Genomic DNA, 23714 nt, shown 5'->3' with positions numbered 1-23714 from the left:
AGCATAGTTTCATTCGATCTTGATTAGAATAAAAGGGCCTTGTTGGTAGGACTATATATGTATGTAGTTGAAGAAGATTTTTTTTTAAAAAAAAAAATATATTACACTTACCAAGAGATGTTAGGGGAAACAAAAGCTGCGTGGACTACTTACTTCTCTTTTCTTTAATACACCCAAAATAGGAGAATGCAACTTCATCTTTTTGTTTTTTAAGCAATATACTTTCTTTTGTACCAAATAATTAATCATACACATTTAAAAAAAAAATGCATGTGCAATATATAGGGGTGAGCATGGTCCGATGCGGATCAATTTTATGCTCAAACCTAAATCAAACTAGTTCTAAATGATTTGACATTTTTAGAAATCAAACTGAACAAATAGAACATTGAAACCAAACCAAACCAACATGATTTAAATGGTCTGATTTGATTTGGTTTACAGGTTTATATTATTATTATTATTATTTGTGATTCATGAAAATTTATTTATTTTTTTACATAAGAGTATCATCAAGAATATTTATCAAGTAAGATGATTTAAATTAACATAAGATATTGTCACTCAATAAAATAAAATTTTTAAACAAATACCATCATTAAGAATTAAGATAAAAATCTCCAACATATTACAAAAAAAATAAACAATCCAATAATCACTTAGGATTTAAGGCTAATCAATATAAAATCAAATTGATAAATAACATCATAAATTCAAAATTATTTTTTAATATATTAATACTTCAATATAAATCATATTCTAATCAAAATGATATTATTTTATTAAAGTCGATCCAGTTCGATTTGAGAACGATTTTATTTACCGATAAATTTGAATTAATTCAAATCTATTTTTTATATATCAAAAATCAATCAAATCAAATCAAATCGAATAAAATTTTAAATCAAATTAAATTATAAATTTAATTTAATTTTATTAATTTAATTGATTTAATTTTGATTTTTGCCCATCCTCGACGACATACGGTAGCAATAACAACGAATAACATAGTCACGTGCATCTCCATGCCACGAGCAGTAGCGATTAATTAACAGTTATTGTGTTAATTATGCATAATTAATGCTTTGACATTAAAAAAAAAAAAGGGACACATGAGTTATAATTTAATTTGTTGGGTAGTGGGTTCTCTCTCTCCTTCAATCAGGAAAGAGAAAAATGATGAGTACTTGGCCTTTTCAGAAAACAACCAGAAGAGAATGCTTACAATAACCTTTGGACACTCTGTATTTTTTTAAATTTCTTAGGGAGGTGGAAAATCCAAAACCGCATGGATTTTGAACAAGCATGTTGACTACCAAAAAATCCAAAATCGTATAGATTTTCTTTCAAGGACCGGCATCATAGAAAAGCTCTCTTTCTCTCTCATAGATTTTAGTACCTTGGAATCCTTCAATGCTTCAAATCCTCGTGTGGGGGCTGGTTCTCCATTCTTCCGGCCAAGAAAACATCATCTTTGACAACCATGTCAACCTTTAATTCCACATTCAAGAACTCGACTGTTTGAACTGTAGGAAATTCGATTCATGGAACCAAAGTTGTCGTTTCTTCCTCGTGTTTGAAGGGCCAAAGACTTGTTTCCTCGTGGCCCAACCGCGTCTTCTGGGCGTATATATATGGGAAGCGGTCGGACCCTGTCGGGCCATCCAGTTGCCTTCGTCTTCGGTGTGCTTTCTGAACCGTTCTCTCTTCCACGCGACAGCCAAGTTTTTCCTTTTTACGAGTACCAGGTACGATAAGAGGAACTCTTTTTCCTCCAAAAGATTGGACTTTTACTGCTTTTTGTTTGGTTTCTTTGGGTTCTCTCAATTATACCATGAGTCATGGAGTTTTTTTTTTTTTTTTTTTTCTTTTGATAATGAGTCATGGAGTTCTTGTTTTTCTTCTTGCCTTTGCTCCTGTTGTTTTTAGGCCGATGGTTTTGGTTTATGGATGTTCGTTATTGCCCACGTTTCTTGGTGTTTCCTTTTGAAGCAGACTATATTTGGCATCATTGATTTCTTAATCTTTGATATGGAAAATTTCAAAATTGCAATCTTTGTTAATGCCTGTTTATTTGGTCAAGATTTGAACTTTTTTCATATACTTTCAAATGAATTGTGGTGAAAAGATACACGGTTTTATTGATTGGACCAGAAAGATGTTTCTGTTCTGGAATTGATTATAGATTCAGTCAGACGTTTCATATGTATTATTTTTTTCCTTGAGAAAGAGATGCTTTTTGTGTTCATCATGCCCTTTGCTACCATTATCTCTTCTCAAGAAAAAGGTTAGAATTATCCCTGTTTGAGATGTAAGAACCACCCATACTGATAAGGCTTTCACCTTCTGCAGAGAAATTTTATGTGGCAGGTCTATCAACGCCTTGTAACAACAATCTAGCGATAAAATAAGATCACCATTTAAGTGGTTGATGCCAGTTTTGTACAGCTGCCGGTCTTATAGTAACAATTGGCAGATAATGAAGTATACTATTTCTTGTCTTATTTTTTGGTCTGTTGGCTGGAAACTTTGAACTTGATAGAACTTTGCTGTTGTTTGAACTTTCGATAAATCTGTTCTTTGGAACACTGAGGCATTAATTTAACTTCTGTTGCAGCTGCTGCAACTTGACCATATATTTGGCGGGTTGAATTCAAGTCCGCAAAACTTACTTTATTTGGGAGTCACTTCTATGGATATGTCTCTCTCGTTGCCTTCTTGGGCATTGGGTGAAGTCATGGGGAGCAAGAATGTGTGTTTGACAAGAGAAGCAGAAGATGTTTTGGTGAAATCTTTTAGCATTGGTGAGAAGAATGTCAAGATGTCTTTGAGATCACGCAGTTTCAAGAGAAGTGATTCAGGGACCAAATCGAAAGCGGTCTTTAGAGAGTCGTCGAGCTTTAAAAATTGGAAACGTAAGAGAGCAAAGCTGGAAACGACTGCTTCTCTCAAGATTCAGAACTCTGAATATTGGAAGATGGAAATTACTTCTATGAACCCAATACCCTTGAGTCCTTTAGTGTCCCCAAGGCCTGAGTGCGAGCTTAATGCTGCAGCTGTTAAGCTTCAAAAAGTATATAAGAGTTACCAGACTCGAAGAAATCTGGCAGATTGTGCAGTTGTTATCGAGGAATTATGGTTCGTCTCCAGATCTCTGATCTTAACTTTAAATATCATAACAGATTATGGCTGGCAAGTCTTTGATTGTATTAATATTTTTTTATCCATTTACTATTCATTTCAATTTCAGGTGGAAAGCAAAGGATTTTGCATCCCTCAAGCACAGCTCAATTTCCTTTTTCAATGTCCAAAAACCAGAGACAGCAGCCTCCCGCTGGGCTAGGGCACGAACAAGAGCAGCCAAGGTAATATTAATGAGATCAGATATTAAAAGCTTTGAATGCTTTACAGTGAGTTGAACGGAGGCTTAAAGTTTGTCTTTTTGGAATTGCTGAACAGTCCATTTTCTTCTTTCTGCAGGTTGGTAAGGGTTTGTCCAAAAACCACAAGGCTCAAAAGCTGGCATTGCAACACTGGCTTGAAGCAGTAAGTAATCTTCTCTATAATGAAACTGCATGCTTTTTTTGTCAAAATATCAAGATCGCCCAGCCACCATCATAAGATGCAGACCCACCCACGTACTACTTCTATGCATGCATAGGATAGAAGATTTATAGAAGCATTAAGACAAATCAAATGCATGAGGAAAGGAAAATAGAGGGAACATGGAGGATCTTGTCCCACCAGATCAAAGAAATAGTAGAAATAAGATGTTGTAAATTGTTGGACTTCTTTGTTAGGTATAGCTGATGGTTAACCATCTGTGCTGGCTCATTATTTTTTTCTCTATCATGCTGTACAGATTGATCCACGCCATCGATATGGACACAATCTGCGTTTCTACTATGATGTCTGGTTTGAGAGCGAGAGTGCACAGCCATTCTTCTATTGGTAGGTGCTTGTTATTTCTCATTTGCACCTGTTCTCTTTTTAATTGTTGTCGTCGTGTCGTTGTTGTTGTTGAAATGTGTGAATCTTACACGTACTAATATTTCTTTTGGACGAAAATGAAGGTTGGATGTTGGCGAAGGCAAGGAAGTGAATCTGGAGAAGTGCCCCAGAAATAAGCTTCAACAGCAATGCATCGAGTACCTCGGACCGGTATAATCCTTGATGCTTAACCTATTGAAAACTTAAAATTAGGACCTCAGCTATTCAGAGAATAATCTATGTGCGTTTTAGTTCAATATATTATACGTTATCGAAACGTCCATTCATTTGTATCTTCTTGTTTCTTTTGCAGAAGGAGAGGGAGGCATATGAAGTCATTGTCAAGGATGGGAAACTCATCTATAAACAAAGTGGAGAGCTTGTGAACACTGTTGAAGGTTGTAAGTGGATATTTGTCCTCAGCACATACAGGGCTTTATATGTGGGACAGGTAGATATCACAACCAAGATCTAAAGTTTCATCTTAAGACAACTATATATATATATGCTTCAAGCTAATCATATGCAAGTTGCATATAGTGCACGCTTGCAAGTTTGGCTTGACGCATGCCTCATTCTTTCATCATGTAAATTTATGAATTTGATCAAATTAAGTGTGTACGTTAAAATCCTCTCGTTATGTTGCAACATGTTTCGATTTATCACCTCTCTCTTTTTCTCTATTTTTTTTTTTTTTTTCTCATGAGCAGAAGAAGAAAGGCTTATTTCAGCACTCAAGTTTTCTGGCTGGAGGCGCTACAACAGCTGCTGGAAGATTGGTTGTGACGGAGGGGATTTTGAAGGTACAGTATATTAATTGATTATTCTCGCAGAAAAAAACTATTGCTAATTCAACAATATGTTCTACTTTCCTTGATAAGTACACTTTTATGACGATTTTTTTATTTTTTTATCTTAGTTCTCATGGTAAAAGACACTATGTGAGTTTTATTTTTATTTTTATTTCTTTTCAGGCCATATGGCCATACAGTGGTCATTACCTCCCAACTGAAGAGAACTTCAAGGAGTTCATCAGCTTCCTTCGAGAAAACAATGTAGACCTTGCTGATGTCAAGGTATAATTATCAATCCTCTTGTTTTGATTCATATACGCAGAAGAATAGCCGGTAGCACTGACTGATAAATACAAAATAGCTTGCCTAGATATAGAGATGTCCATAAATAATGGGAGTGTGATAGCTGCTTCTCACTTTGACAGCAAATTAAGTGAACTGATGTGTATTCAATGTTCTTCAGAGATGTTCGATTCAAAAAGATGACGACTACCCCTCATTGAAGAAGTCTAAGAATGAGGTGGTGATGGAGGTGGCGAGGGTGCCGGAGGTGGCAGAGTGTACCACAACATATGAGGCAGGAGACATAAGCGACAGTGAGGAGGAAGAGCGTCGTACCGAGCCTTCGGAGGCAGAGTTCAAGGGCAACAACTGGCAGAAACCAATGAGGATCGAATTGAGCAAGTGCTTATCATGCAAATGGACGACCGGGGCTGGGCCTCGCATTGGGTGTGTCCGGGAATACCCCGCAGATCTCCAGTCCAAGGCACTCGAGCAAGTTAATCTTTCACCAAGGATCATCCCCTCACCGGTGGGAAACAAGGGTCCCATCCCTTCTCCACGCCCCAGCCCTGGTGTGAGGCTTTCCCTTGCAAACATGGGCCTTCCTACCCCCACCATCTCTCTTACTCTTCCCAGGCCCACAAGGAGATGAAAGGCATTTCAATTGTAGCTGGCAGAGCCTCAAACAGAACGATTTCAAGCCATCAACATGTGACCCCTGGTCCATCCACGTGTCCATGACAAGCTGGTGAAGGAAATAGATTGAGGGGAAGATCGCTGCTTCCAGCCTACCAATAGCTTTTTTTTTTTTTTTTTAGATCTTTAAATTCAATTAGTCATATCTCCTTTTTTTACTCTCTCTTGGGCTGCCATGTACCTGAGAGCTTCCATGAAAGAATGTGTCTTCTGTAAGTAGCTCCCTTTTTTTTTTTTTTTTTTTGTGTGCGCGCGTGTAGATAAGGAGATACATGTAACACAGAGAAATTGTTTTTAAGAGAAAATAAAGTTCGCCCTTCTCATCTTCCATTCTCTTGTATTTTTGGTTAATTATTACATGGGCGGTAGTTTAGGTTGTCACTAACACCAAAAAAGCCTGCTGGCGGGAGAATGGCAGTTTATTAAGAACTTACTAATTAGGTGAAAAATGAGAAGGGAGTAGGAAAGCCAAGATATAATGCATCTCCAGATCTAATGACTCAGCTCTGAGATCAAGACTTTTTTTTTAAAAAAAAAAACAAGGTCATAGATGTTCATAAAACAGTACACTGGGCAGGTAAATTTTGCCAGGAAAGTGTAGGATAAGCATGATCATAGATATCAACATGACTGTGATTGCAAGACTGATGACTCTACGCCCCTGTCCGATGGTTAAAACTTAAAAAGTGAAAAAAAGAAGAATGCAGTCTTTTGTCCTTTTTTTACCCATCAGTGAGCCCATGCCAGACGTGGTAACTAGCGAAACAGGCAGGCATGGGAGCAGAAACCGAGGGATATGCAGGGTGGCAGCGTCGTTATTAATTTATAACCCTGTGGTATAATTGCGTCGCACTCTCCAACAAAGGCACAGGTAAAGCATCCAAGGCGGATTTCTTGTCGCATTGCTTCCCGTTGCTATCCCCGGCTTCCCCTCTCTCTCTCTCTCTCTTTTGAATTTCAAATTCCAAACGGCTACAAACTCCAATACCTCTCCAAACTCGCTCTCACACACCAGCTTTCTTCAGCTAGTAGTTGTTTCAGAGGCCCCAAGCGGAGAAATTTTCTACAGAAACAGAAGGATTCAAGAGATGGGTGGCTCCGGGAAGTGGATAAAATCATTGATAAGCCTCAAGAAACAAGAGAAGGAAGACCATGTAATAATCTCAACACCATTTTACTTCATTTTTTTTGGTTTTCGTGATTTATTACTGGGTTGTAGCTGAAGTGGGTTCGTTTCCCTTCCAGGAGAAGATTGGTGGTGGCGGTGGAAGGAACAAGAAGTGGAAGAAGCTGTGGAGGAGCTCCTCGGGCGACCATCTATCGCTGTGGAGGGGTTCGAGGGGCAGCAGCCACAGGTCGGCTACGTCGGAGGCGTCTGATATCTCGTCGGTGACCGATGCTTTCAGCGCCGCGGTGGCTGCGGTGGTCCGGGCTCCTGCGAAGGATTTCATGGCGGTGAGGCAGGAGTGGGCCGCTATTCGGATACAGACCGCCTTCCGGGGATTCCTGGTAATAAAAAAAAAAAGGGCCTTTTTTTTTTTTTTTTCTTGTTTGCAAACTCCTTCTAGTATTTATTATATGAGTTTCTAGTCTATTCTGTTATTTGATTAGAATCGTGTTTTTGTTTGATTTCTCCTATGAACTGATTGCATAAAAGTTTCAAGTTTGAGTCTTTTTGCCTCCAAATCTATTGACAAAGGATTATCTGTTCTCTTTGTGCTGCTTTTTTTTTTTTCCTCCCATCAATGACTCTCTGCTTCATCCTGTTCTTTTTCTTCTCCTCTCTGATATTTTTCTTCCACTGTTATTGTTGTCGGTATTTTTGTCATCCCGTATGTGTACCTGAGTAGATACTCATGCAATGATATCAAGCTTCTCTCTTGTCTTCCTTACTCTGTCCTTGGATTTCTGTTTCAAAATGTAAAGGAGTTCTTTCTGGTGGTCTATAAGCCATGTTTCATTGATTATGACTGTAGGCCAGGAGAGCACTGAGGGCATTGAAAGGATTGGTGAGGCTTCAGGCGATAGTCCGTGGCCGCCAGGTGAGGAAGCAGGCTGCGGTGACACTCCGGTGCATGCAGGCCCTTGTTCGAGTCCAGGCGCGTATCCGCGCACGGCGTGTTCGTTTGTCCACTGAAGGGCAGGCTGTGCAAAAGATGATAGAAGCCTATCGAAACAAAATGGATCCCTTAAAAGAAGCAGAGGTATTCACTATATCGTTTTCCTTGATCTCAGACGTTTCATACTCGCCTCTTAGTCTAGCTCCCTTTGCTTTTCGTTCTGTTTATCTTCGTAGAATTGCTTCTAGGACTCCAAACTTTTCGATCTTTTAACACTTAAACCTCGGTTCATTCTGACATAATTTAGATTTCCTATTAAATTGAAGAGGGAAACAAGGTTATAGTTGATGAACTTTGGATGTGATTTGGTGAGAGGTGGAACTATAGGGAACCAAAATTAATACGGAACTGGAATCAGTTGCTCGCATATAAGAGTATATGCTTGAACAAATGATTTCTTTCGATTTCTAGTGACAGAAATCAAGATGATAACAACTGAAAAAAAAAAGAAAAAAAAAGAGTCTATTTGTATTTGTCTCAATAAGCTAAAGAAATTTTTGATTATCGGCCACATGGGATAGCTTGAATTTTCCTTGATGGTGCTAACAGTTCTTGGGGAACTTGTTGCTTTCTCAGGAAGGATGGTGTGACAGTCAGGGCACACTAGAAGAAGTGAGAGCAAAGTTGCAGATGAGGCAGGAGGGAGCTATTAAGAGAGAGAGGGCTCTTGCTTACGCTCTTTCCTCCCAACAGGTGGTTACAGAAGGCAAAGAGTTTAGCACAAAGTGCTTTCCTTCTTTTCTTGTTGCTCCACTAATAACCAGCATTTAGGTTCTGCCTTTGAGTGACCAAATCCATCTCCTGTTCTCTTTCAGCAATCTAGGTCAACATTGAATGGAGGATCAACCCAAAATGTGTTGAATCTGAAACACCATGATTTTGATAAGAACAATGGAAACTGGAGCTGGTTGGAACGATGGATGGCTGCAAAACCTTGGGAAAATAGGTTAATGGAGCAACAAGCCCGGACCGACTGTTCTGAGGTCCAATCCTCTAAAACCTGCAAAGATTCGTATTCTGAACCTGGTATGGTACAAATTAAGAAGAATCATGTCACCACTAGGATTTCAGCAAAACCTCCACCTATGCTTCACAACCATCGCTGCAGAGCTCTTTCTACTCCATCTCCAAGCATCGAACTACATTATGACGAGAGTTCTGCATCATCTTCTTCTATCTGCACATCTACACCACTATCTGGCACGACCCTCTTAACATCAGAAAGGACTGAAGATAGTAAGAGAAGCAAGCCAAATTATATGAACATGACCGAATCTGTCAAGGCAAAACAGAAAGCTTGCAGCACTCACACAACAACAATACAGAGCCTGTTTTCAGGAGAGGTACCCCATCATAGGAAGACTTTATCTAATATCGACTCGAAGAGCTGCATGGATTCAGATACTTCAGTTTTCTCCACCAAACTGCTGGATGCGATGCCACGGAGGAATAAGAAGGTGATCAGACCAAGAGAGAAGAACTACTATTTTCATGAGCAACCAGCTTCTGAGTTCTAGTTTGTACTCTGACATTTGGCTTCTCATTGTATCAGTGTTCATGAGTTCTTTGTATGTGCTTTTTTGTTGTTCAACGCCTTGTTGTCATGTGTGAGTAGATTCATGTTCCCACGTCTAAGAGAACTGCACTGCTTGCTGCCAGTATGTCTTTTATTGCATAGAAAGTTCTTCAAATAGAAGAATCTGCTGGTCGAATTTGGAAATGTAGAAGGTTTTCTACTTTCCTCATTTCAAAAAATGTTGTTGAATTGGGAAGTGCAATTTTGATTGTTCTAATCTTAGTAATAGAAAATCTAAGCCCACAAAGAAATAACAAGAATTCAAATGGTTCTTTGGAGTCTTTTACATGCCTAATCAATGTTTTTCTTTGTAATCATAAGGATCCCACATAACTTGCGTACAGGAAGAGTCTATGACATGGTTACATGATGATGGTGGTTGCAAAAATGTGAGTCTTTTTGGCTTACTTGCGCACAGCTCTGTGCATGCATATCCTTTTCGTTCCTAGATAGCACTGACCTAACTCAGATAGAAGAAAATTCTGTTTTGCAGCTGGGATACGGAGGTAGAGGAAAACTAATATTACTTCGGAGACATTAAACCAAGTTTAGTCATAGACTAATCAATTCTTTCACTTCGTGGTTGGGGGTTTGAAGTTTGGGGAAAAAAGAAAAAGAAAAAAAAATTAGTAAAGAGAGAAAAAAAAAGAAAGTAAGCACATCTCTTTTCTTTTGATTGAGAGTTTAAAGAAAGAAAAGAAAGTAATTTCTTTCCTCCTTGATGGGAAGCAACGAGAAAAAAAAAATAAATTTTTTTTATTATTATATCATTGAAAGAAATCCAATAAACTCAAAAAAAATCAAAAAAATATTTTATTTTTTATTTTATTTTTATTTTCATTAATTTTTTTTATCCACGAGAGTCTTAATCGCATGGAAAGTTTAAGTGGGATGCTTGAAATAAGTTATAGGATCGAAATATAATATTAATATTATTTTTTATTATTAAAAAATAAAATAAAAATTATAAAAGATACAGTAATTCTCAATTCCTTTCTACAATTACGTTCGATTTGAAAAAAAAAATTATGAATTTGAAAAGATTTATATTTTTTTATTTATTTTTTATTTATTTTTTTATAAAAAAATTTAATTAAAAAAATAATATATATATATATTTTTTCTCCCCCGTTCTCCCCTTCCAATCAAAACGTCAATGCAAATTTAGTTCAAAGTACTCGTACAGCGTTTGTTTTAATGCATCATTCTAAAAAGTTAGTTGGTGGAGTCCTGTACATCCCTTGTAATATCGACTGGTGTTGAAAAAAAAAAAATTTCTCTTGCAGTAGACATACTCTGCATGTTTGTTAAGCACGTTATTAGTAATACCAACTTTTTTTCTTTCACATGATGAGGAATCTTTTCAAATCACGTATGAAGGAACTCGAAGAATCTTTCGTAATGATAGGTTTTCGTATTGATATTATATCTAAAATATGATAATTTTCAGTTATTTCTTATTTTACTAGGACATCCACCCTAAACAACTTCCGCGTGGGGGTTGAATGGGTCCTTTGGTTCCTTGAGATGGTTTGTCAGATACATAGTCAACCTTCTTAGATGTGGCAATCAATGCGTACTTATTGGTGGCTGACACAGTGGATACTGTGATATTTACCCAATAAGTTACTGCAGTTGATATATATATATATATATATATATATATATATATGGTGCCAAGCTCTATGGTCCTACGATTTATTAAGACTAAAATACCAACTTTGCTGGTTTCGATTTACAAAGAATTGTAAGTGGAACAACTCTGGGCAGATTTTGGGAGTGACTGATTTATATTTGTTAGATAATATAAACACATAGGTAATCAAGGTCCTAACATTTATCTTTCTCTAGTTCTTAGTTTGATCCTATATATATCTGATCAATGGGCACATCCAATTGCACAGGTCATCTAATCAGTAAAGTTTAATAAGAGAAAGGCATGAAAATCGAAAAGCAAGACATAAAAACTTTTAGTCATCTGAAGTACAAGTATATTATTTGTCTTTTTATTTTTTTGGAGCAAGACAAGTGGATTATTTGTTTCGATGGTGCAAGGGTCTGCTATGCTGGGGTAGCAGCGTAGATAATTGGAGTTATTAGTAACAGAGGGGACGGGCAGGATGCTTCAGGGATTGGGTGTCTCTTGTGACCTGCTCATGGGTCGGCCTGCTCCGCTGCTGGAAATTTGGTCTTGCTACTTTCCTTACCTTTCCCCCTTCCCCTCCCTCTCTCTTCCCCTCTCTCTGTCTTTTAGTTTTATTTTAATAAAATGTTGGTATTCGCTCCAATGAAAAAAAAAAAGAATAAGTAGATTATTTGTCAGATCAAAAGGGAGGGATGATCCACCCTTTATCTTACGAAGATAAAAAGGAGTACTCAACTTTTTTTTGATGCAAAGGGCACTCACAACTTCTATCAAAAAAAAAAAAAAAAAATACTCACAAACTACCATCAACCAAATGTCAGCTTTAAATGGACTCCAGCCACCAAGTTGAACCCAGGTACAAACGAACCACCAATGGGATCCTCTCAAATTAGTGTCGCCATGTACCCTTATCCATGTAGGACCTACTTCCATCATGCTCTGATCTATTGATTACCATGTCATTGATAAGTACATGGACGGTGACAGGCGATTTAAATTGAGCAAGGACTTTATTATTTTTTTTGCTAATTCGTACCTCACGTTGCACCTGCACCCCACATTCAAAGTATTATTTTTTAAAAAATTACGATGACATAACAAGTGTTGTTCTTCACCCTGCAGGTTAAATTAACCAATTGTAAAACTATTGGATTATTGATGCAGGCATGGACAAAATGCTAACACCTGGGAATGGATGAAGAAATGCTGGTCTGTGGGATTTTTACTTCCACGATTCCAAGGAAACCGTGGCAGGCGAGGCCGACGGCGCGTTGGGTGCATGCCCTTCATCCTTACCCAGTTCCATTTCAACATACATGCCATCTTCTTTCATATATTTTAAAATCATTCTACTGAGGATGCTACCAAATAAACTTTGTTAATAAGCATGGAATCAAAACACTGCATCTCCTGACCCCCTTTTTTCTTTCTTTTTCCTAATAATTATTACATGGGCAGAAGCATAATCATTTTCAAAGTTCCACGTCGGCTAGAACTAAAACTGGAAGGACCTGATGCTCTTATTAACAGACCCTCCTGCTTTTCTTTTAGATGCACCACAATAAGTCAAATTTTAGATTAATTAAGAAGATATAATTGAAGTCTCGGAGAGCTGTGAGGAAGAGAAGATTTATAATTTTATCCATTCAAAAATTATAACAATTTTATTTTAGTAGAGATATCTTTTTCAGGATCGTGGATGCCAATCTATTTGAAGGACCGAACCATATTAAATTTTTATATTGTTCTTCTCTTTTTTTTTATTCTCTCTATTATTTGTATGAGTATTTCTGCTGTCGATCCCAGCAAGTAGTATCAGAACTAGATTCTGACCTAAAAAAAGAGAGAGAAAGGAGCAGGAGATGCCACATCAGCAGTCCAGGTGGAAGATCAGTTAGCGCCATATCAATGGGTCCTGGCACCACGACAGCGATTTTTGAGAAGTGGTTGGTTCTGACTAAGTTCGACGTACTGGTTTCACTTTTTGAGGTTGATTTTTTTAAAATTTGACTTATTTTATGGCACTGATTGCTGGTTATTTGAGTGGAGGTGTTTAATTGGGGATTTATTATACATCATGACTATATTGAAGAATGAGATTTCATTGTTTGATAGAAAGACTGATTTTACTTTGTGGCAATACATAATTTAGATTATTTGGTGCAGTAATGTCTTCATTCTGCATTGCAGAATGAAAAATTGAATGAAATGAAAGATTCAGATTGGAGTATAACACAAAAGAAGATAGTTAGTACGATTCGGACGGCACTGACCCCATAAATTAAAATCACGATGTTGAAGGAGATATCACCAGAAAATTTGTGGGACATGTTGAAGAGCAAGTATGCCTCGAAAATATTAACTAACCCCTTGATGAAAAAAATGGATATGTACTCACTAAAGATGGAAAAAAGAGATAATGTTATTGACCATTCAAATAAATTTAATGAGTTAGTATTGCAACTATTGAATGCAGAAGAGACGATTAAGGAAGAAGAGCAAGCATCGCTCTTATTGGTTTCACTATCCAGATCCTATAAATCATTGGTACAGTCAATGTTAGCAGAAAAAAGCATACTGCAGTTAAATAAGGTGATGAAAATTTTGAAAGAAAATTATCGAATGATAGAAGATGAAGATTATTCCAGAGAGAGTCGAGTACTAGCTGTAGAAAGTTTTGAGAGAGGGAGAAAGAAGAGAAGCGACCAACATAGTGGAAGATCGAGATCTCGATCGAAAAACTTTAGCACTGTTGAGTAGAGAGTTGGGTCACATCCAGGTTCGCTGTCCAATGTTCAAAAAAAATTTAAAAAGTCTGAAAGAGTTGAAGGGTAAGTCAAGGATTGATTTTTCTGTAAATATGGTCAATATTGATGATGAACTTTACCTCTCAAACATGACTGCTATTGAGAATAATTCTAGCTAGGTGATAGATTCTGCTGCTAATATCCATGTATGCACTAACCGAGACCTGTTTGACACTTTGCATATTGAGAGAGATTTTGGCTACGTCAATGTGGGAAACAATCTGAAGTAGAAGATTGAAGGTGTTGGAAGAGTTCGTCTGAAGCTCCACAATGATAAAGTCAAAATAATTCCTGATGTAAGGTATGTGCCTACTGGTGGAGCTAATATTATTTCATTGGGTGAGTTTGCTTCACATAGGTACAAGTGTGTTGGCATTGGGAATTGGTGTAGAGTGTACAGGGGTAGAAACTTAGTTATGTAAGGAAGGAAAAAAGTAAAGAATATTTACTACTTAGATGGATATGCTTTGTCAGTAAAAATGGAAAGCAGCAAAAGGACAAACACTTTAAAGATAGAGAAGAGAGTTCGATTCTTCGATAAAATAGAGATATATGGGATTTTTTGAAAAAGGGAGGAATTGTTGAGTGGGCGGCAAGCATAATAATTTTTAAAGTCCCACAATAGTTGGGACTAAAATATAGGAGGAGCTTGATGCTTTTATAAATAGACCCTCTTGGTTCTTGTTTAGATGCATCACAATAAGCCAAGTCTTGGGTTAGCTAAGAGAGTGTAATCGGGGTCTTGGAGAGTTGTAAGGAAGAGAGAGTTCGTAATTTTGTCCGTTCAAAAATTGTAGTAGTTTTATTTTAGTGAAGATATTTTTTTCAAGATCGTTAATATAGATCTATTTAAGAGACTGAACCACGTTAAATTTTTATATTATTATTTTTATTATTATTTATGTGAATATTTTCGCTATCGGTCTCAACAATGATTAAAGCTATTTAGCTCGTTCATGATTCATGTTGCTCATTGCAAACTGGACTCCAGCTTACCAGGGCATGCTTTTGTCTGTAAGTTGTGTTCAAAATATTGCGAGGGCCTTTCCGAGGTATCTGGTATCGGTATTGGTGATGGTTAATGATGCTCAACTTTCTAGTTCTCCGACAGAACAAAAATCTTGTGTCATTTATTTGTCGATCTGGATGCTGTTGGGCCTATACCTGGGCCTATTTTATATTATTTTTAGCAGAGTTTTCACACTAGGAGTAACTAATACTTTCATTATGTTCTACTCAAACCCATCCAATTCCTATGACACCCCTATTTTCTGACCCTTGACCAATTATTCCCAACTGCAAGATCACTAACAATCTAGAGTGGTGGTTCCTCGTGTCGTTTTATATCAAAGTCTTAGTTTCTGCCTGTTAAAGTGTTTAATGCTCGAGTATGCTGACAAACGGAGTACTGCATGAGAAACCGCAGTGTTGGCCTCAGATTTAGATCATCAAAAGTAAGGCACGAGCACAAGTTCGATGACATCGATCTTCTTATGAAACATTAGCAAGAAACATAAAGATGTTTCTTATGAAATGAGTTTAATTTGCAACACCAAAACCGTGCCAACTTAGGTTAGATTTATTTGAATTAGGTTTCGTTGTTCAGTTTCCTATGCAATTTGGTCAGGTCAAATAGAGCTGGGACTGTTCAGAACTGTTTGGATTGTGCTGAGCCCTGCCTGGTTTACTCTGACCCTATTATTGCAGACGAGGTTGCGAAGTTTAATCTTGTTGGGTGCAAGCATACCATCCATGCATTCGATCAGGCAGAACGGCTGGCACCATTTTCTTCCAAAGATCATTGGTTGGAGTAGGAACCAAAGACGAAGATATTTCTCAGCTCGCATTGCCACACACATACAAAATATAGCTCTGTGAGCTTTTCTCACTTTCGTTCTCTTTATGTTTAGGCTGCATATATGTACAACAATTAGACTACAAAAGGCCTTATGATTCATCAAAGAGCTTTTTCTCCATTTCTTCAGAAAAAAAGGACCCACAACCACACTAATGGGTTTATGTCTTATCTGTTTTTGATTTGAGTATAGACACTCGTACAACTCGTAAAAGCCAACTGATGATTACATTGATTGTAGGTATAAGGACAGTATATATATAGTGAACAACTTGTAGTCTATGTTCTCCTAATTGAACAGCAAACAAACGCAAATCCATATGCTACGTAATGGATCTCTTGATGACTTGAAGCTTGACGCCATGTTTGAAATTGAGCACAATGCCATATTGGAATTCCAGAGGGCTTTCCATTTGAGGGGAGTGCCTGAAAACATACTTGCGGTAGAGGTGTATGACCGACAGCTTGATCTCCTGCAATGAGAACTTCTGCCCAATGCACGCCCTCGGTCCGATTCCAAATGGAATGTGTGCGTAGGGATGCCGTCGCTTCTCTTCATCGCAGGCGGGGTCGAACCTCTCCGGCCGGAACACATGGGGCTCCGGGAAGTTCTTGTGGTCTTTGGCCAAGACTCCAAGTGCTAGCCAGACCCATGTGCCCTGCAGTGTTAACACAGACACCATAACATGCACATTGTTGCTTTGGAACATACTCAAAACTTGATTGATTATATACAGCATGGTCCATACAACCAAGCCCAATTAGATGGGATAGCACTTGTTGATTAAGATGGAAGGTTAATAAGACAATGTGAAAGCTTCTTTGAATGTTTTCTTTCAGATTCCAGCCAATGGAAGATTTCCTTTGATTGCACGTACCTTTGGGAGAACATAGCCGCCAACTTCCACTTTCTGAGATGTTTCTCTTGCAACCAATGGTGACACTATATATAACCTCATTGCCTCTTTTACCACCTGCAAAAACAAATTCCCATCCGTCATTCAGATGGATCTTTGATGAGCAGTCCATTCAATGTTTCGGGCATCAAAGACTATCTGGACTAGTTCTAAATCCACCAAATATCAATCTTTTTTCTTTCTTCCCATGATTGATAGTTCACATTGTCTGGTTACTACTGCAGACAACTAGATATTACTATAAAGAAATCATGATAAAAAAAAAAAATACATAAAAGTGCTGGTCATTTATCAAGCTAACGCCATGCTATAAGTTACTGATGCAGCTAAAACCAAATGGTAAAGAAACTATTTTTAGTTTGAATGGATCTTTGCCTGATCAAGGTAGGGGAATTTGTGCTGAAGGTCCTCTGCAGTCGGAATCAGATCATGCGGCCCGAATGCATCAATTTCCTGAAGGAGCTTTTTCTCAACTTCTGGATGTTGGGAGACGAGGTAAAGAATCGATGACAGTGTGAAGGAAGTGGTCGCCGACCCAGCAAGAAGGTGCTCGTAAGTTAGAGCACCGATGTAGTCGGAGGTGAAGAGGTCGCTCGATGCTCTATCCGACTCCCTGGCATTTAATATGGCTGATAAGAAGTCCTTGCTGCCTCTTTGCTTCTCACAAGCCCTCTTTGCGACGATCTTGTTCACTCTGCTGCTCAGTCTTAGGTTGGTCTGGTCTATCTTCCTGTCGGCGGTTCCCGGTATTCGTCTGAGGAGTTGCCTGAATGGCTCTTGGAGAATTGGGATAAGTAGGCCAAGTATGATGGAGAAGGAACCAGAAAGATCCATTTTGAGGGAGGTGGTGGAGTATATATGCTCTTTAATGAAGGCTGAGACTTCATCATCTTTGTTGGGTTTATCAGGGGAGCCTTCTTTGGAAAGGCCAAAGTCAACACCAAAGGCGGCCTGGCCGATGACATCGGTGGCAAGTTTGAGAGAGAGATCGGAGAAGGTGACGTCTTCTGCTTCAGCTTTGGAGAGGTTTCGAGTAGCAGATTCTATGTAGGATTGCATGGTGGGGATGAGGCTAGCCAAATGGGAAGGTTGGTAGAGGGAGATTATGGTGTTTCTCATAGCTGACCACCTTGAATCCCTGCAGACAAAAAAGGATTCTTGTTCATTGGCTGAAATGCTTGATAGCTGTGCCTGTTTGGTCCAGGAATAGAGCAGGAATAAAATTTGGAGAAAAGTTCTGCTCCCGCCAAACGCGTTTAAAATAGAAGGAATAAGGAAGGAATAGTTATTCCAGTCCAGCTTGTTTAGTACTGAAATAACTATTTTAAGGGTGAACTGGAATAACTGTATTCCTAAAATAAGCCCTCAGCTATTCCTATTCCACGTTTTCCTAATACTGAACCAACACAACCTGTGAGAATAGTGTGTGGAATGATGGCTACCTTGTGAAGAAAAGGCCTTTTTGGTGGAGAGGAGATCCAGCGATGGGAGAAGGCAGGCTTCGGTTGGAGATGCTCTTGAACTTCTTTATCCCGACCTCTTTGCACAGTTCTGCATCCGCAATTATTATCAAAGGCTGTCTACCCATGTGGAACCTAAATTCAAAATTTTCAGTGAGTTTAAAAAGTTCCTGAAGAAAAGTTAGAAAAAAGGGAAGAGGATGACATCCCCTACAGGCTACAACAACAGATAGCAAGAATTACCCAAAAAAAAAAAAAAAAAATCCCACAAATGATGAGCAAAAAGAAATACACTCCCAGAAAACCCCCACAAAGTCAAAGAGAATTCGAGGAAATCAATAGTAATAGGAAAAACTAGACTCGCTGCACACCCGTTCTACGAGTAGATGAAGGCCTATCTGTGAGATTCCTTCCAGTGTGGCTCAAAAGGAGTGCTCTCCACGCTGCTTCATAATTTTTTCTGCCCTTCTGTAGACTACGAAGGTGGCTCAAGTGAATTCGTCAACGCACCCACCCCGTGGGCCTCTATGCATGCCATCTCACGTCATCATGCACCTATCTATAGATGGACCGCATTTGATTGCGGAATAGGCAAAACATAGATACTATTAATTCCTCTTTTCGTTATTCTTTGAATAAACCTAAAATTTTTTTTGGTTGGGAATATGGATACTAAAGTAATTATAGATGATTTCTTATTGGAAAATTGAATTGAAACTTGATAGGAATGATGCTCTCCATCCGATTAGTCGACTATAGCCATCTGGTCTACATCCAAAATAGTGCGCTTTATCTGGGATAAAGTAGTTATGCCTTTGTCGACCTGAATAGAACTATTCGAATTATCGTTGAAAGGCTGAAATAAACCCCTTGTTTATCACTTATTCCAGACTCACTCACAGGCTAACGAGAGAAACGGATTCAAAGGCAGAGAAACGGATTCAAAGGCGTACAGTAATTCCTCTTTTTCTCTTCTTCCTGGAAAAAAAAAAAAGATGATCCAACTTCCACGCAGAGAGAGAGAGAGGGAGAGGGAGGGAGGGAGAGCATAATATACCTGTAGATGGGACCATAAGTCTTGGCGAGGATACTGAACACATCCGGTCCATGCTTGGCGAGCAAGGGCAGGTGCCCAACCAGCGGGGTGGTGGGAGGTCCGGGTACCTTCCTCAACCCCCAGTAGGGAGCGTAGAAGTACACCAAGAATCCCACCACCAAAGCCACCAATGTGAAGAGATATGCTGCCCCTCCCTCCATGCCTCCTCCTAGACTCATCTCCATCTCCATTCTTTTTCTTCCCCACCCCAAACAAACGAACAGAAGAGAGGAGACATACATAGAACGATGGATGGGCTGATGACGACCCAGCACCCTAAAATATATAGGATGACGGTGAGATCAACTAGAGGCGCCGGAGTTAGAATCACCACCTTTTAGCCTCAAGAAAGGAGTATCCTATCCTGGCCTAATTGATTTGGACCGGCGTTCTCTCGATATTAACCACCCATCGTGCTTTGTTCTTTCAAAAGCCCGCACTTGGATTGGATGTTTATTTCGTTATTGGTTGGAATGAAGCACTCTGCCGGCTTGGGGGGTTGCATGGAGGTATCGGTGCACCGTCTCAGTTCTCACGGGAAGGTGACTATAACACAGCATATTCTTTCTCTGCTGCTCACGGCCAACCTATTGGCGTACGTGGGTCTTGAAAAATATATATCTTTCTCCGTCCAAATGATGTTGGGCATGACTAATGCTTACCTAAACCTGTTTCTAAGAAACAAGTATATAATATTGTTGGTATGATTGCCGAGATTGAAGGCGTGAGATCCTTTTGTTGCCTGGTCTTGGCCTTATTAGTTGATCAGGTCCCCTTGAGAATTTTTTTGGTTGCATGGACGATGAGGTTGATTTCTGTGGACAAGACTGGATATCATAGTATTGGAATATATATATATTTTTCCTCTTTCTATGTATTAAGTATTTTTTGAATTTTTTTTATTGATTTATTGAACATTATTGTTTGAGCAGATATTGAATGTCAAATGAGAGAGGCTTCAAATTAATATTAAAATTCGTGCCCCTCCCTTTATCCCACATCAGACCAGAGAAGAGGAGACTCACTTATTTGGGTAATAATCTAGGTTAACAAATATCACAGTCAGAACGGGATCGACCCCACACCCCCATCAATTATGGCTTCCACTTACCTATTATTACATTAATACCTCTCAGCCCTAAATTGTGTGTGTGTATTCTTCTTTTCCCCTTTTTCTTTTCCTTTTTTTTTTTTTTTTTTTTTTTTTTTTGAGGAGAAGGGGGTTGGGGGGGGTTGTTGAGAGTGGGTTATCCTATGTCATTGTTTCATATTAACTCATAAAAAAAGATGTCACATAAATTTATTAACCAGAGTCAATTCTTCTCTCAACATGTTAAGCTTTTGGACTATGAATCCTTAACAAGTAGTATCAAAATCAGGCTCATTGTGCATCACAACCTTTATTAATTATATAAAGAGAACTTGGTAGAGTTGAGTAGGACCCAACCCATCGATGAGCCCATCCTCTTGAGTAAAAGTTAAGTTTGATGAGGATATCACAAGGTTGGATGGGAGAGATTGTCATAATCTCACATTGACTAACAAAAAAAAATGCTATATGAATTTATTAGCTTAGACCAATCTTCCTCTCGGCAGTTTAAGTTTCTCAACTTAAGCTCTCTATTTTTCTCTCTAGCCTATCTTTGGCCAACCCTCTAAACCTTCGTATGCACAGGAGCTTGATCTATCCTACCATGTGATGCATATGAGTATGATTGACAAACTAACTATCCTGGCTAGAGAAAGGCAATCTTCTAAATAGAAATTAGTCGTCTCTCCTATGACTTCCTTTTCCTCTATCGTTCATTCTTTTCCTTTTTTTTTTTCAAACTTTATTTAGACTTTTTAGTTGCAAACCTTCATGCAGACCTTCTGACAATCTCTTTTTTATTTGCTTTTCTTTACCATGCAATATCAATTCAGACTTTGCAAGTATTTTATCTAGAGAGATAATTGAAACTAAATAACAATCATCACTTGTATTGTGGCGTACTGTTACGGTGTTAAATAATTCATTATCAAGCAATTGTTTTTTTCTCGTTACTGTGTAAAATAAGAGAGGAGGCCCTAAACTGTTATAACAGCCCGGAACCTTTCCCCAGAGCCGTTATTTGTCAATGTTATAATATTTTGTCATGTCACGTGAAAATAACTTTGGTAGTGAGCTGGCTATGCTTTATGAGCTGATTGGCGGGTTCAGGTTGTTTCTTTCATGCGAAAGAATGATCGTTGTTCTTTCACCATGTCAACCATTTGATGACGTAATAGCCATTTTGAGATCCATGCAAGAAATGATTCTGGCACACGAAAATATATATAACCTGAATCTGATGATTGGTGTGGTGTGTGGTGCACGGGTTGTAGGATATAACTTGTTGATATTTACTTTGGGAGCCATGTAAACGAGAAATTATTAGACTCTAAATTATGCTGGATTCAGATGTTTTATCCTTGACCCTAATTGCAGTATGGGATGTTGAAACTCCCCTGCATGCAATCAATGTGGGGAATCTCGTGGCTGGATGATAAGGCTCAACTTGATATGGTTCCTTATGTCATATATAATTGGCACTAATAGGAGCATCTTGAATATAGTAAGACAGAATCCACAAGGCCAGCTCCAAATACCATGAGAAAGCTTCTTTGTCAGATTATGATAGCTTCGAAGACCATCTGGTCTTGCACTCTGTTTTATTGACCCACTTGTTGTTGTTGGCATATTGTTCAAGAATTAATAATGCGACATATTTTCTGGTTCATAAATTCCTAGTAGCTATCTATACACTGGTAGCCACCCACTTCCACTACCGTGAAATGTAAAGTGGGCCCCTATTACTTAATTTTGCAGCAACCAAAGATATTTACCTGTGGTTGAATAATACCACTTCTAGGAATAAATAAAATTAAATCTTTGTAATATGTTTTTTGCGTCCCCCATTTCTCCTATGTCTGACCATTTTTATCTTCTGGCTTCATGGTGTTCTACTTCAGTTTAGCTATCACCCTTCTGTCAGCTTAGTCTCATATCTGCTTGCATTGTTTTGTTGCCACTATGCTCATCACAATTGATTTTTGCTCAAGTTCAGGGCCTAGAAAGATACCACAGGCAAAGTGGATATTTTTGCACCTGGTTCTGGTTTGCGAGGCACTGTAATTACTGCTGGAAAGCATCTGAAGATGAAAATCCAGCCATGAAGATCGTCTGTGCTATGTACCAAAAAAGATCGTCTGTGCTGAAGCTGGAGAAAATGCAGTTATTTCAGGTACAATTTAATTTCTCACAGAGAAAATTGTAGGAGCGTACCAAGTATTATAACTGCTTTTTAACAAATAGAGCATGTGAAAAATGTAGGTGGCAATTCGCTCGAGAACAAAAATAAAATAAAATATAGGAGTATACCAAGTAATATGACTACCATGATCAATGTTCCTTATCTACGTCAGCATTGACTTTACACTCTGGCTTGGGCTTTAATAACACCATTGTAATTATCCATTATATATAGTAATAATTTTTGGTAGTACAATATAATAATAATATAACATAATAATAATATTATATTTTTATCATAGTCATCATGTTATATTAATCATATTTTAATAATCTAATATTATTATGCTGTGATAATATTATAATGAACATACTAAAATAATAATATCATATTATTATAATATGATAACATTTATTATATTTTAATAATAAATTTAAAATTTTAGTATTTATTATATTATTTAGGTTAAGTGTCAAAATAAATAGTCCATAAATTAAGGATACTGTATAATAACTTTTTTTTGATAGCACAAATAGTTAGATAATTAAAAACAGTGTATAAGTTCTTTATCATCATTTCTTAATGTTAAAAATATTTTTCAGTTTAATTTTAAAATAGATATTAAAATATCATAGTACTTTAGAAATGCGGTTATTAAACATCAAACAATTTTTTATTAAAGACTATTAGCAGAAGCTCTATTATCCAAGGTTCTACATACAAGAGTCCTTCAATGTATAGCAATGCCAAATGGAGCTCAAGTCTCCGAGCAGCAAGAACTACTACAGGCTTCATCCTTGCCTGATGAGGAAGAGTATAAAAGGAACATAGAAATGGTGCTTGAGGTAGTGACACATAATCCTATCTTCTGATGGTGGTTGATGTCAATCAACCTTTGCACAAGGCTCGCAGAGAAGATATGGAGCAAGAGGTAGCAACATGAGGCATCGGAGGATAGCCGAAGCACAAAAGGAGTGGAGGAGGTGGTGTGTGACAAGATGCTGGCAGAAGGCCTACCATCCATGGTCACCAAGGCCGGCGGCAGTGACACGAAACATCTCGTTTGTGAACACCGCCGGGGTGACTTTGTGATTTTCATTAATAAAGACAAAAAGGGTGCCATCTTGATGACAGTGGGGCCGGGTGGTGGTGAACCTCTTAAATGGGAGCGCAAGATAGGGGTATATAATGTTTGGTCAAGGCA

The 23714-nt window shown here is 38.1% G+C and overlaps 3 protein-coding genes across 4 annotated transcripts; 2 read left to right on the top strand and 1 right to left on the bottom strand.

Annotated features, from left to right (window-relative positions):
• Positions 1-2403: 2403 nt before the first annotated feature.
• LOC105048047 (IQ domain-containing protein IQM1-like) lies at positions 2404-5937 on the top strand. Its single transcript, XM_010927235.4, has 9 exons — positions 2404-3138; positions 3251-3365; positions 3481-3546; positions 3863-3951; positions 4074-4161; positions 4304-4441; positions 4701-4793; positions 4965-5066; positions 5248-5937. The coding sequence occupies exons 1-9, from the start codon at positions 2693-2695 to the stop codon at positions 5716-5718; spliced, it is 1608 nt and encodes a 535-aa protein (XP_010925537.2). The 5' UTR covers positions 2404-2692; the 3' UTR covers positions 5719-5937.
• Positions 5938-6703: 766 nt separating this feature from the next.
• Positions 6704-9654, top strand: LOC105047993 (protein IQ-DOMAIN 6). The gene is made up of 5 exons (XM_010927162.4): positions 6704-6916; positions 7008-7271; positions 7739-7966; positions 8459-8575; positions 8698-9654. Exons 1-5 carry the CDS (start codon positions 6851-6853, stop codon positions 9397-9399), a joined length of 1377 nt encoding a protein of 458 aa, XP_010925464.1. The 5' UTR covers positions 6704-6850; the 3' UTR covers positions 9400-9654.
• A 6209-nt stretch (positions 9655-15863) lies between these two features.
• On the bottom strand, positions 15864-19504 carry LOC105047994 (cytochrome P450 711A1). 2 transcript variants are annotated; one of them, XM_073260527.1, is made up of 6 exons: positions 19200-19504; positions 18514-19120; positions 18125-18277; positions 17058-17820; positions 16644-16739; positions 15864-16424 (listed from the first exon to the last, which is right to left on the bottom strand). In XM_073260527.1, the coding sequence occupies exons 3-6, from the start codon at positions 18268-18270 to the stop codon at positions 16089-16091; spliced, it is 1341 nt and encodes a 446-aa protein (XP_073116628.1). In that variant the 5' UTR covers positions 18271-18277; positions 18514-19120; positions 19200-19504; the 3' UTR covers positions 15864-16088. The 2 variants fall into 2 exon arrangements, with proteins under 2 accessions (XP_073116628.1, XP_010925466.2); XM_010927164.3 differs by lacking the exon at positions 18514-19120 and having other exon boundaries at positions 19200-19503.
• Positions 19505-23714: the final 4210 nt, after the last annotated feature.

The sequence above is a fragment of the Elaeis guineensis genome, chromosome 7, assembly GCF_000442705.2.
Source record: "Elaeis guineensis isolate ETL-2024a chromosome 7, EG11, whole genome shotgun sequence".
Lineage (NCBI taxonomy): Eukaryota > Viridiplantae > Streptophyta > Magnoliopsida > Arecales > Arecaceae > Elaeis > Elaeis guineensis.
The sequence above is the reverse complement of the archived record's forward strand: the minus strand, read 5'-3'. Positions and strand labels throughout refer to the sequence as shown.

Excerpts from the sequence above, each read along its gene's own strand:
- LOC105048047 (XM_010927235.4), top strand. The coding sequence starts at position 2,693 with ATGGATATGTCTCTCTCGTTGCCTTCTTGGGCATTGGGTGAAGTCATG. Across the intron at positions 4,162-4,303 it reads GCATCGAGTACCTCGGACCG|AAGGAGAGGGAGGCATATGA; the intron begins GTATAATCCTTG and ends TTTCTTTTGCAG. Across the intron at positions 5,067-5,247 it reads TAGACCTTGCTGATGTCAAG|AGATGTTCGATTCAAAAAGA; the intron begins GTATAATTATCA and ends AATGTTCTTCAG.
- LOC105047993 (XM_010927162.4), top strand. The coding sequence starts at position 6,851 with ATGGGTGGCTCCGGGAAGTGGATAAAATCATTGATAAGCCTCAAGAAA. Across the intron at positions 6,917-7,007 it reads AACAAGAGAAGGAAGACCAT|GAGAAGATTGGTGGTGGCGG; the intron begins GTAATAATCTCA and ends TTTCCCTTCCAG. Across the intron at positions 7,272-7,738 it reads CCGCCTTCCGGGGATTCCTG|GCCAGGAGAGCACTGAGGGC; the intron begins GTAATAAAAAAA and ends TTATGACTGTAG.
- LOC105047994 (XM_010927164.3), bottom strand. The coding sequence starts at position 19,480 with ATGTATGTCTCCTCTCTTCTGTTCGTTTGTTTGGGGTGGGGAAGAAAA. Across the intron at positions 17,821-18,124 it reads AAAGGCCTTTTCTTCACAAG|GGATTCAAGGTGGTCAGCTA; the intron begins GTAGCCATCATT and ends TTTTGTCTGCAG. Across the intron at positions 16,740-17,057 it reads AATTCCCCTACCTTGATCAG|GTGGTAAAAGAGGCAATGAG; the intron begins GCAAAGATCCAT and ends TTGTTTTTGCAG.